Source organism: Porites lutea, chromosome 3 (assembly GCF_958299795.1).
Source record: "Porites lutea chromosome 3, jaPorLute2.1, whole genome shotgun sequence".
NCBI classification, from domain to species: Eukaryota; Metazoa; Cnidaria; class Anthozoa; order Scleractinia; family Poritidae; genus Porites; species Porites lutea.
Window position 1 is genome coordinate 17,842,463 of NC_133203.1, and position 13,572 is coordinate 17,856,034.

The 13,572-nt window shown below is 27.4% G+C and overlaps 1 protein-coding gene across 1 annotated transcript in view; it reads left to right on the forward strand.

Annotated features, from left to right (window-relative positions):
- The window catches only part of LOC140931751 (uncharacterized), a 3,479-nt gene extending 2,959 nt beyond the window's left edge, over positions 1-520 (forward strand). The window contains exon 3 of the mRNA XM_073381499.1: positions 1-520. This exon is cut by the window's left edge and continues 229 nt beyond it. Within this exon, the coding sequence (XP_073237600.1) occupies positions 1-520 (520 nt within the window).
- Positions 521-13,572: the final 13,052 nt, after the last annotated feature.

The following is a 13,572-nucleotide window of genomic DNA, read 5'->3' on the forward strand; positions in this document are numbered from 1 at the left end:
TTACACATATATTAAAGTAAAATATGGAAACAATGCAGAATTATTGTTTACAGATACGGATTCATTAATGTACCAAATTAAAACAAAAGATTTTTATAAAGATATAAGTTCTGATATTTTAACCAAGTTTGATACTTCAGATTATCCTCCTAAACATCCATCTGGAATACCAACAGGAGTAAATAAAAAAGTTATAGGAATGTTTAAAGATGAAGTAGCTGGAAAACAGATAACACATTTTGTTGGATTGCGACCCAAACTTTATAGTTTTAAAATTGAGGAGGAAAATGAAGTAAGAAAGTGTAAAGGAATAAAGAAAAATGTTGTAAAAAAGAAAATAGATTTTGATGACTATGTTAATTGTTTATTTTTGGATAAAAAACAAATGAGATCTATGAAGATAATAAGAAGTGAGAAACATGATATTTATTCAAAAGAAGTTAATAAAATAGCTCTGAGTAATGAAGATGATAAAAGAAAGGTTCTTGAAGATAAAGTTAATACTTTGGCGTTTAGATAAAAAAAATTTAAAAGTAAATAAAGTATAAATAATAAATGTCTTACACAGAAGAAGAAATAAAAAAAATTGGGGTATACTACATAAATATAAAGTTGAGAGTAAAAAGGTAAAAAGTGGTTGTTTAAATTGTTCAAATACTGAATTTTTTACAATAGATTCTGGGTACAAAATTTGTGATGAATGTGGAACAGAAAACGGCCATGTATTAGGGTTATTTGATGTAAAAGATTTGGATAGACTACATTATAAAAAAAAGAGTATTTACCATAGGAAATACCACTATGAAAAAAAGGTAAATGAAATTTCTAAAAGAATAAACTTAAATGATGAAGAAAAATGTGAACTTTACGATAAATTAACAAAAATAGATAATCATATCATGGAAATACTAAACAAACAATACTTTAGAAAGAGAATGATAAATATTAATTATTTAACAAAAAAAAATTTTGGAGGAGATGGGTTGTGAAAAGTATAAACTTATCAAACTTAATATTAGTTCTATAACTTTAGAGATTTGTGAAAAATGGTGGAATTGTTATAAAGGGTTAAATAAATAATTTTATATTTTTAAAAATATAAAATTTAATCTTTTATAATTTGAGAGAGAGGAGTGTCAGTGGGATCTCTTAATAGATAACTTATTTTAGAGTCAGTGGGTTTTTTTAATAGATAACTATAACCATTGTCAAATACTCTATATATATCTAAAAATGATTCTTTTTTAAAATATAAATCACCATCAATTTCCACATGTAAATTTAAATCATTAAGAGTTAAATATATTCCTTCTGTATCAATACCATCATCTTTCATTGCTTCATCCACAAGTTTTGAAAGGTGTTCAAATTCTTTTTTAAATTAATAACCTTTAAAATCTTTATTAAAAAAATATTCTAAAAATTGTTTATGTATTACATTTTCTTTTTCACCTTTTTTGTTTAAATAAAGAATATGATTAAAAACAAGACGATTAAGGAATTTTGATTTTTGTACTTTCATTTCTAGAAATTTTTCAGTTATATACTCATCTTGAAAAAAATCAAATACTTCTTTTAGTAGTTCTTTAGCAAGACGATCTACATCTTTTTTCTTTATAACTACTTCATCCATTTTATTTAATGATTATATTAAACCTTTATGAAAACACCAGTAAATTATACCAGTGAGATAACCAAGTACTTCACATTTTTTGAAAGGTGTGTTTATAGCATATACACATCCTCTTCCAATGCGGTAGTGTTTCCAGAAAGCTTTAAAAGCGAGTGTAAATATTAGATGATTTGTAATTATATTTGAATCGGAGTTTAGGTAGTGTCTTGCTTCTATAAGTTTGTAAATAATTTTATCTGTTTTTAGTTTTTGTGTAAAATACTTTGCATAGAGAAACTGATAAACCAGACAAGCTTTTATGTAATTATCTGGGTAAAGAGGAGTTTTATAAGTTGGAAAGTAAAGATTAACATAATTTACTATTGTACTAATCATTTTCTATTTTATGTTTAGAATAAAAAAAAATAATTAAGGGCTTAAAGAAATAAAAGAAATAAATTAAAATGGAAAATTTTATAGAGAAATATTTTATAAATAGAAATCTTGGAATTAAGTTTAAATCTTATATTGATGAAGACTGTAATGTTTGGTTTAAAGCCAAAGATGTTGCTGAAATACTTGGGTATAAAAAAACACGTAATGCAATAAATAAACATGTAAGTCAAAAATATAAAAAGGAGGCCCCAATTCAGGGCCCCCTTGGAGGAGAACAAAATTGTATAATAATTAATGAACCAGGGTTCTATGAACTTGTTTTTAAATCTAAAGTTCCAACTGCTATTTTTTTTAGAGATTGGGTGTTTTCTATAGTTCTTCCTTCTATTAGAAAATATGGTTACTATAACAAATTTAAAAAAAGAAAATAAAAGATTAATTATAGTAGATGGAGTAGAATATTATAAACATCAAATATTTTTTGATTATGCAGCAAATAAAGATGGTGATATATATTCTTTAAAAAAAAAATATTAAATAAAAATAAAGATTCTAATGGATATTTATATTTTAGAGTTTATAATAAAAAACTGGAAAAATCAAAGTCTTACTATTATCATAGATTTGTTTACGAGGTTTTTCGCGGACCAATTCCGAGATGTTTTGAGATTGACCATATCAACTCTTGTAAATCTGATAATAGGTTAAAAAATTTGCAAATACTTACTCATGAGCAAAATGTTGGAAAAAGTAAAAATAAGGCAATAATTTCTACTTGTATTGAAGATGGAAAAGAAAGAAGATTTATTTCTATGAAAAAAGCATCAATTGAATTGGGTATTAGTTCTGATAAAATTTCAAAGATTTGTAGAAATAAGTATAAATCAACATATTCGAAAAAAGATAAAAAAAAATATAGATTTAGATACTTGGATTAGATTTCAATATTTTTATTTTAATATTGAAACTGCTAAAAGTATTTCATAGAATTGGAAAATAATTTAAAGAATATAAATTATTATATAAAATGGAAGATGAAATATACAAAAAAGAACAAAAGCTTATAAAAAAAGGTTTGCAATTCATAGACTCTTTTGAAGGATATTTGTATAAGAAACATCCTCATATTTATAAAAAATATTTAGATTTTAGAAATAAAAGAAATTATTATAAGTCTAAAATAATGAATAATTCTAATAATGTTATAGATTTTTTTATTAATTCTTATTACTTTTCACGAATGGGTTTTGACTTTAAAAAATATAGTCATAAGGGATTTGATAAATATAAAAAAAATAATGTTTGTGATTTGGTTTATAAAGGATTTGATAGAGATAATATAAATGATGTTTGTGATGTGGTTTGGGTAGTAAATGAATTTTATAAACTACCAAATCAATCGAGATTGAATTTCTTTGATGAGTGTGAAAAGTTTATAGTAGAACAAATAGAAAAAGATTTAGATTAAATATTAATTTAATATTTAATCTATATTTTATTTAGTTTTCTAAGTCAAAAGTATTTCATAGAATTGAAAAATAAATTAAAGAATATAAATTATTGTATAAAATGGAAAATATAATTAAAAAAAAGAACAAAAGTTAATAAATGAAGGATTATTTATCATTGACTCTTTTGAAAAATATACTAGCAAGAATAAACCTGATATTTATAAAAAATATTTAGATTTTATAAATAGAAATAATATTTTCTCATGTGAATGGAAAAATAATACAGGTTTAGTAAATTATATTAAAAAAAATTATAAAGATTCGTTTGATGATTTAATTAAAGAAATGGAATTCTTTATAGAAACTATTAAACCAAAAGTTTTATTTGAAAGAGAAAATCTAAGTCAAATATATAAAGTTGTTAATGCTATAAATAGAATTAGTGAACTAGAAAATAAATCAAGAATTAATTATTTTTATAAATGTATTAATTTTTTAGAAATAAAAAAATTTATATTACTTAGATTATATTTTAATCATATTAGAAGAAAAAAATATATTTTAGATTAAATATTAATTTTAATATTTAATCTATATTATATTTATTTTTATACTTCTCAACAAAGTTATCAACACTCGATGGACATTGATCAATTATCATTTCATCCAGAATCTTAATACGATCTACAAACTCTTCCTTATTCCACTCATCTCCTCTGAGTGCTGATCGTAGTTCTACTAATACTTTCTCATAAGTAGTATAAGCCAGCTTTGATGTTTCTATCTTCTTTTTAAAATCCTTCTTTTTTGTAATTCCACCAAAAATTACTCCTGCACCATTTATTACTCCAAGAATAACAGGATTTAATGTTAGTCCTCCTGTAATAGTGCCAACGGCAATAAGAGATAAACTAGTAATAGTAAAAAAATTATCTAGAAATTTATAGCTTTTATAACATTTTTTATAGCACCATTGTTTCTTATGGTAATGTTTATAGAGATTAGTAATAGTATTATATTGTTCCTCTGTTAAAGATTTATCGATATGATTAAATTAAAAAATACTCTTTCTTTTACTACTATTTCTTTTCATTTATAATTACAATATATAACTTCCATTTAACTTTTCTTGAAGAAATATTTTGTGGAATTCTACAGAGTCAGTGTCGTAAAAGTTTGGTGAATACATAAACTTTTCTATTACTCCATCTTGATTTAAAAACTCAAATTTTTGATTAGCTGAATAACTAACAACTGGACAAACTATTTCTGCGGAGTAGTTACTTATGTTAACTTTTGTAGTACTATTGTTAATACTTTCTGTTAACCATAAAACTACTTTTTTTTCCATTAAGACTATTTGGAATTGCTATATTATAACTTTTATTACTGATATGTATATTTAGTGAAGTATTTGAATTAAGATAATATAATAAAAATAAATTTTGATTATTATTTATATCTTTTTTAGTTATGCTAAAATTCCTATTTCTCCAATGAGTAAAAACTAAACATAATGTGTAACTTGTTTGGCCAGTAGCAGGTGAATAAGAAATAGTATAACCATTAACATTCAGTCCATCTTTTTTTATTATATCAACTGTTTTACTTGGAAAAGTAAGATTTCTTGCAGAATTACCTGTAACCGAGGATAAAGCATTAAAAATAACTCCAGATGCTTGTTTATTTAATACATAACTATTTGCATCAGTAAAGTCAAAGAAATCACTAAAATATTTTCTGTAAACAATATTTGTTGTATAATCAACTAACTCATTCACCATAGCAACTGTGGCAGCGCTATTGTTACTATTTCTATCGAGAGCAATATTTAGTATTTTTTTATTATTTGTGTTAATGTCAACATTATACTTAACTTCTGTTGGTTTAATATCAAATGCGGTGTGATAGTCGTAAACTTTATCTGGATCGATATTGCTAAATGTACCCATAATACCATAAGCAATCATATAAACCCCTAAAAACTGTCTCGGATATGCAGCCAGGTTATATCCACCACGAAGAATATCAACCAAAATGTGAAGAAAGAACCTATTACCAGATATTAACTTTCGGAAATTAACTATTATTCTGTGGTAGTACATAGTTTGTGTATTCCCTGTTGAATCAGTATACCTATGGGATAGTTTTTTTACAACTACATTTCCAATTGACAATCCTGTTGAAGTTCCTTTGTCAACACTTATTTTAGTATTATTCCAAAGATTATAATCAGTGTTGAGTATTTCTAAACACAATGTGTAATCAGTATTTGCAGTTAGTCTGTAAAAATTAATTCCCATCTTATAAATATATTTACCTTGAGAATTTTTTGTTATAGACATGTAAATAACTTTGTGGTTATAGTCATGAAAATTACCTTTAGAAGGAGATAAATCTCCTATACTTCTTATACCAAAACTAACTCCTCCATCCATTTCATCAGTCCATTGAGACCCACTTGACATGAGATAAGCAAACTCATTTTTGTAATGACTTGGTTGAACTGCAGTAAGATGAACTAGATTGTCGACATAACCTTTGGTTACTGCTTCATTGTCTTGGGTTGGTACACCCAGATTCTTTATTTTATTATCACCAAGGTTGACATCGGCTTTTATAACCCCACTTATTACAATTTTAGGTGTGTTTATTTCTATTCTCTTAAGTGGTTTGGTTATCGCTTTGGGTAGATCAGTGAATAACCGACAAGTGATAGCTGTGTGATTTGAATTGTTATGGGTTCTTAGTTTTACTCCTGACATATTATAATTCCAAGACTTGTGTATATTTAATGACCAAGTGCCAGTTCGATTTCCACTTACCCAAAAGTTAGAATTGGAATGAGAGGAATCTGTGGGTATAAACCACAAAAAGTCAACGTTTATATTTCGCGAACCAAATTGAAATTCTATTTTATTAATGTATGTGTTAGCAGTTGGTTTCCACCCCACAAGAGGTTGACCAGGTGCTGATGATGTAAAAACAAAATCATCAAATGATGAACCTGAGATATATTGTAGATACAAAGTCGTGGGCGCAGCTGGATCTGTTATAGTAAATACACCACTTGTTCCATCTCCAGAATGATGATCAAGGCGGTCTATTTGTTTACGAACCCATCCTCGATTAGCAGCTTGTTGATCTGTGGTGGGGTCACTGAGGTTAACTATTTTATTATTACCAAGATTAAGATTACCAGTCATTGCAACAGTACCATCTTTTTCTAAATAATCACTTAAATCTGGACTTCCACTATTATCATCCACATATTTCTTTGTTGCAGCATCTGTATTTGATGTTGGAGTTGCGAGACCAACTATTTTATTACCACTAAGATTTAGGTTTCCTGTCATTGCAACAGTACCATCTTTTTTCAAATAATTACTCATAGCCACATGATTTAATAAAAGTGTATCATCTACATATTTTTTGTTTGCAGCATCATTTAAGCTTGTTGGTAAAGCTAAGTGATTTATTTTTTTGTTATTCATGTTTAAATTATTAGCCATACTATTTGTTCCAGTAACATGAAGATATTTTAAATCTGTGAAAGATAGTGGTGTTGGTTGTTTGGGTCCATTTGGAGCTGGTAGATTTAATATTCGATTGTTGTCCATATTAAGATTTCCTTTCATTGGGTAAGATCCATCTCTGTCAAGAAATGTGTTGTCTACGTAATATTTTGTTGCTGGATCTTTAGAATCCAGTGGTGTTTTAAGATTTTTAATTCGGTATGTATCTTTCATATCAATGTTTGAGTCAACTGTTAGTCTTGATGTTGAGGGTGATCCACTGGAATTATCATCAACATACTTTTTTGTAGCAGCATCAGTATTAGTACTAGGTGCACCAACATTTCTTAGTTTTTTATTTATCATATCATAATCCCCACTTGAAGTGAGATTAAACCCTACTCCTGGAGCACCTTGAATTCCCTTAGCAAAGGGATGATCTGAAGATTGTTCGTTAAATATTCCCATTTTTAATTATTGGTTAGATTACCAGTAAAGTTTTTTGCAATACGTTTTTTTGGTTTATCAACGTATAAAAATGAATAAGGTTTTTTAGTTGCTGAGTGGTAATCTTCTTTACTAACTCCTAACTCAGATGATATTCTATTAGACTCCCTCGATGATGGAAATTCGTATAAACAGTAATGAGAACAATTCAGACGAATGTCCTTTGGTGTTTTATAAAACGATTGACTGAGGTACACCACCGAACAATTCTTATGTCGTCCTTGAATGAAATAATCAATCAGTTGTCTCTGGTTTTTATCACAAACATAGTCATCAAATATTACAAGTTTTTGATTGTCTTCGTAATCCATTTCTGTCACTGGGATTATTTCGTCATTACTTACATGAAGTATTCATACCCTAGTTTATGACTTAACTCCCTCATTTTTTGAATTAGCTTTTGATACTTATCCTGTTCTAGATTACGCGCGTAAAGATAAATCTCATCATAGTACAACAGTGGTTTGATTAACATATGGTACAACAGATTAGTTTTACCGCTTCCACTATTACCACAGATTAACATCCGAAATGTATTTGATGGCATGTAAGGAAATAACTGTTTATATTTCTTATCTGGGTTGTCGCCACTATCATAGTTTGGTATTTCCATTTTATCTAATATACATATTAAATAAAAATGGATGTTGAAGAATACAAAAAACTTGCAAGAAATAAAATTGAAGCTGATGCTTTGACTCGACAGGTGAGAGATGTTATAAAAACAACAAAATGGCAAAAACAAGATGTACGGGAAGGATTTAAAGAAACATTTAAACCACTTATTAAATCTCAAGATAGTATTAAAAAAAGTATTGATGAGCAGCAAAACGCAACTATAGCACAACTTAAAAAAAATCAACTTGCTCTTACTCAAGGTTTTGAACAGTTTAACCGATTAGCTGATATGAGAGAATTACCATATGTTGGAGAAGATTTGGATGATTATGACAATGAAAAAGGTTGGGATGAAAATTGGTTACCAGGGTATAGTTCTAATAAAGATAGATATTTAAATTTAGAAAAAAACTTTATAGGAAGAGATTTAGATTTATTAAAAGAATTTGGATACCCAAGACCAAATGATTTTTTTGAAATTAATCCTAAAGATTTAAATCTAACTTTAGAAGAATTAAAAGGTGATATAAAACAGTTAACTGGTGAAATTAGTGGTAGAAAGAAAGCTAAAAATCCATCTCCATTATATGAAACTGAAACTGAAATTAAAAAAATGCAAAAAGGAACACTAATTAAATATAAAAATACATGAAAGATTACTTAAGTTCGCTTAAATATAAAATAGGAGAAGGTATTTACTTTAACAACCCTCATCAACTTCTAGACAGACTTGAATTACTCGGTGGTTCAATTCTTGCTGGGAATAATGGTGTTATAAATGAGTTTTCTCATATAGCACATCTTCTTAACAAAATGAAAGTAATCTCAAAGAAACAACTTAATGATTTACTAAAAAATTATATACTTAATAAATAAAATGGAAGAACGAGCTATTCACATTTCCTCATTAAATAGGGAAAAAAGAGGAACAAACAAACCTGGTGATTTTACTATTAAGTTTAATCCATCTCTGAAACTTGACCCTGATAAGAAACACGAACTTGCTCTTGATCGGCTGTCTATGACTTACTCTTGGTATAACATTAGTAGTGATTATGGTAATAACAAAATTAAATACACCCACGATGGATCCACCTGGCAAACAATTACTTTTGTAGATGGAGCGTATTCCTACTCAGATATCAACGATTACATTCATCAATATATGTCTCAAAAGTCTCATCACTCAACAGATTCAAATGGAAATAAAACTTATTCAATCAATCTAACTTTTATACTATCTACATATCGAGTTTTAATTTCAATTGAAGGTGATTATCAACTTGATCTGAGAGGAACAAAATTTGGAGACCTAATTGGATTTGAAAAGAAACTTATTACAAAAACAGAGTATGGAACAAAACTACCAAATATCACAAATTCGATTGATGTGTTAAATATCAACACAACCGCAATAACTAATAGTATTGTAAATGGAATAAATACTAATACTATTGCTGTGGTACCAACAGACAATCTCACAAGGTCTTATCCATTTACGTTTGAGCCTAAAAGACCTCTGTATTGTCCTTTATCATCATTTAACATTGATGAAATGAGAATATATGTGACAGACTCACTTGGAAGACCAGTAAATTTTAATGGTATAGATTGGTTTATGACTTTGATACTTCACTCGATGTAATATAACTATTAAAATAAAATGATGAGACAATCAGAGTTTAAAATGAAACTTGACCCTGAATTGGGTAGATATACAAGACAACATATTTATGGAGAAGGAATGATGGATATGTTTAAATCGGTTGGTAAAAAAATATTTGGAAAGACAGTAAAAAAAGCTGCTAAAAAGGGTGCTCAAAAAGCGGTAACAGCAGCTGCAACAAAAACTGGTGAACATGTAGGTAAAAAGGCTGGTGATAAAATAGTTCAAATGTTATCCAAAGGGGAGAGTCCCCAAAACCCATCTGCAAAAAAAGTTACTTTTAATAAAAATGTTGAAACAATTCCAAACACACAACAAGAAGCAAATGATAGTGTGCTTTCCATTCTTAGTGGAGGTTCAACACGTAAGAGAAAATTATATAATTATTAAAATAAAATGAAGTCTTTTAGAAATCCAAAATATTTAGAAAGATATGAAGATGTTGTTTTTGACCTTGAACAGGCTTTAGCAACACCTGCAAATAATGCTAATCAAACTAAAACAGGTCATAGATTTGTTGCTGATAACACAGGAGAAGCTACTCCTTTTGATTGGTATAACGCGCGATTTTCAGTAGATTTCAAAGTTCAACTTTTAGATGGAACTGATTTTAATAATAATAACGCACAATCGGGAATAGTAAATGGATCAAATAGTTTAATTGAAAAATTATCAATCCTAGCAAATGGGCGAGATGTTTACAGTTGCAACTATGCTAATCATATAGTAAATATTAAGAATTTACTTGAGTATAATCCTTCTTATGTTAAGAGTGTTGCTACAAACGAATTTTACTATCTTGATACAACAAGAAATGCAAATGGAACGAGGTTCTCAACAAGACAAGTTCAACATGGAGCTAATGATGCTGGTAATGGATGGGAAGCAAGAAATTTTGTTGATGGAAGTAATTCTAATTTCAACGAAGGTTTTGCAGTAAGAAGAGCGCTAATAGGTAACTCATTAAAAATTAGTTGTGATATTCCTCTTAACAGATATTCTTTTTTCGAATCTTTAGAGGACAAACTTCTTCCAAATACAAAACTTGAGCTGAATATAGAACTAGAATCAGATAACAATCTTATTTGGAGAACTGGAGGTAATGCTTGTAGAGTTGTACTAACAAGATTTCAACTATTTGTTCCAAGAATGACATTTAACTCAGAGGGACAAAAACTATACATGGAAAATTATCTTAAGCCCTACAAATGGGTGTATCTTAATGAAGTAGTAGAGCGATCAAATAACACTCAACAGCAAACAGGTCATTTTAGAATTACAAATGCAATCTCAAAACCTCGACATGTATTTGTTTTTGGAATTAACGAAGCCAATATTGATTCACAAACAGCAAATCCGTTTTTATACAATACTTTTAATCTTCCAAACAATGCTAAAATGTCTCGTTGTTATCTTGAGGTTGGAAATGGAAATGAGTACCCTGATATTCACTTTAAACCAGCTACAGATCCAGCAAGAGTTTTCAGAGAAGTAATGTCATATGTTTACGCAAATAATGACTTTCAAGGTGGAACACTACTTAATAGATCAAATTTTGAGTCTTTGTTCCCATTTGTTTACTTTGACCTAACAAAACAAAAATTGGATATAAAAGATGGAGTTACAAAATTATCATTTCACTACGAACTATCTGCTAATCCAAATGCTGATTATAATTTATACGCTTTAGTTCTACATGAAAGAGTGGCAGAAATCGAACAGCAAGGAGGAAAACTATTGCTACGTGCTTAATCTAATACTAAATATAAATAATGTTAAAATTATTAGGTATTAAACGATTAACTCCATCTCAAGAAGAAGTATTTAAAAAATTATTTAAAAATAAAATAGGAATATATAATCCAAGTATTACTTTTCTTACTATTAAACAAAAAAGGGATTTTGAAAAAAGATGTGTAGAAGAAAAAATATATAGTTCTTACGAAATTGATGTTGACTATAAATATAAAAATGATTATAACAAAGTTGCTTTTCTTATTTATCTAACAAAAGAAAAAGCAAAAGAAAATATAAATGCAATAAAAAATGAAAAAAATATACAATTAAATTTTCTGGTTTACACTTTAAAAAAGTTTGCCGTCAAACACTTAATAATAATATAATACTAACTAACCTTATTGTTAAAGCATTAGAAAATGAAGGTGAAGATAATCCAGGAATATATTTTCCACCAAAAAATAATTATTGGTCATTACCACCAAGTAAAGAAGTTACTCTCTATAAAAATCCATCAAGTAAAACATATACAATTGGTTCTAAAAAGAAAACATCTAATGATTTTATGAAAAAATTTAACATTAAAGATAAAATAGGAAATTATTATCCAAAATTAATTTATTTAGAAAAAAAAGTATTAGAAATATATTTAAGTAAAGTTAAAAAAATTATTAAAGCAGAAATTAAATTTGGAAAAGAAAAAGTAAATAAAATTGATGATAAATATATTCTAGATTTTATTTCATTAATCCAATTTAATAAATCAAAAGGATTTATATTTTACTTCACAAAATCACAAATAAATAAATTATTAAATGCAAGAAAAAAAGGAAGTAATAAAGGTAAAATGAATATGATAATAAGTATAAGTCAATTTGCAAAAACTTATAAAGAAGTAATAAAAATAAATAGTTATATTTACTATCAAAAAAATTCTAAAAGATTTAATAAACAAAAATCAAATACACCAAAACTATTAGCTATTAATGATAAACCTCATAATAACCAAGAACTATTAGAACTTACAGAAGATTTAATAGATTTTGTTAATGAAGAAAAAGATTTAATAGACTTTGGTGATGAAGAGATAAAAGATTTAATAGATTTAAATACTATTATTCCAAATCCAAAACCAACTCCAAAAGATCTGCTTAATGATGAAGAGTTATTTCCAAAAGGTAAAAAGTATAAAGTTTTACAAAATGAAGATCTTATTCCAATAACTACAAACCCATCTACTAATGGTGTAAATATTCTAAAAAATATTTTAAACTATCCTGAAACAAAAAGAATACTTGGTATAAGTTTAACATCAGATCTAAAAGAGAAAATAAAAAATTTAGACTCTGAAGCATCATTTGGTATGGCAAGTATACTAAGTTCTCTTTTAACAGCAAATCGTGGAAAAATGTCAATATTCACTATAAATAGAAATCAATTAAAAGAAATTATTGAAGGATTTATTACAACATTAAGTGTGCTACTAAACCCTACACAAAAATATTAATATAATTCTATAAATAAATGACAACATATATTGAATACGGAGTAAAACTTACAGATGGGCAAAAGTCAAAACTGGCTTCTGCAATATTAAATAAATCACCACTAACTCTTCGGTTAAAACATGAACATCTTCGAGGTTCTGATGAGTTAATGTTGACAAAAAGACATTTCTAAAATAAAAAAATCTATTTCAAATGGAACAGGATCAGATATAAAGATAAGTAAGACACAGATTAGACGTTCTGTAAAACATGGTGGAAACTTATTTTCATCACTCGCATCTCTCGGAGCAAAAGTTCTTCCTTGCGCAATAAAAGGAGTTTCAAAAGTTGTTCCTGCATTGGCTACTGGTGCTGCAACTGCACTTGGAGAAATTGGATTAAATAAAATATTTGGAAAAGGAATAACAATTCCCCCACAGTTTTTCCCAATGTTACCACCTATTGTAAGAGAATTTACCAAATCACAAATAAATCAAATTAACAAAGCTTATCAAACAGGTGGGCGATTAGTTATAAAACCAACTCGTAAACAGATAGAAGGAGGATTTCTTGGAACTCTTGC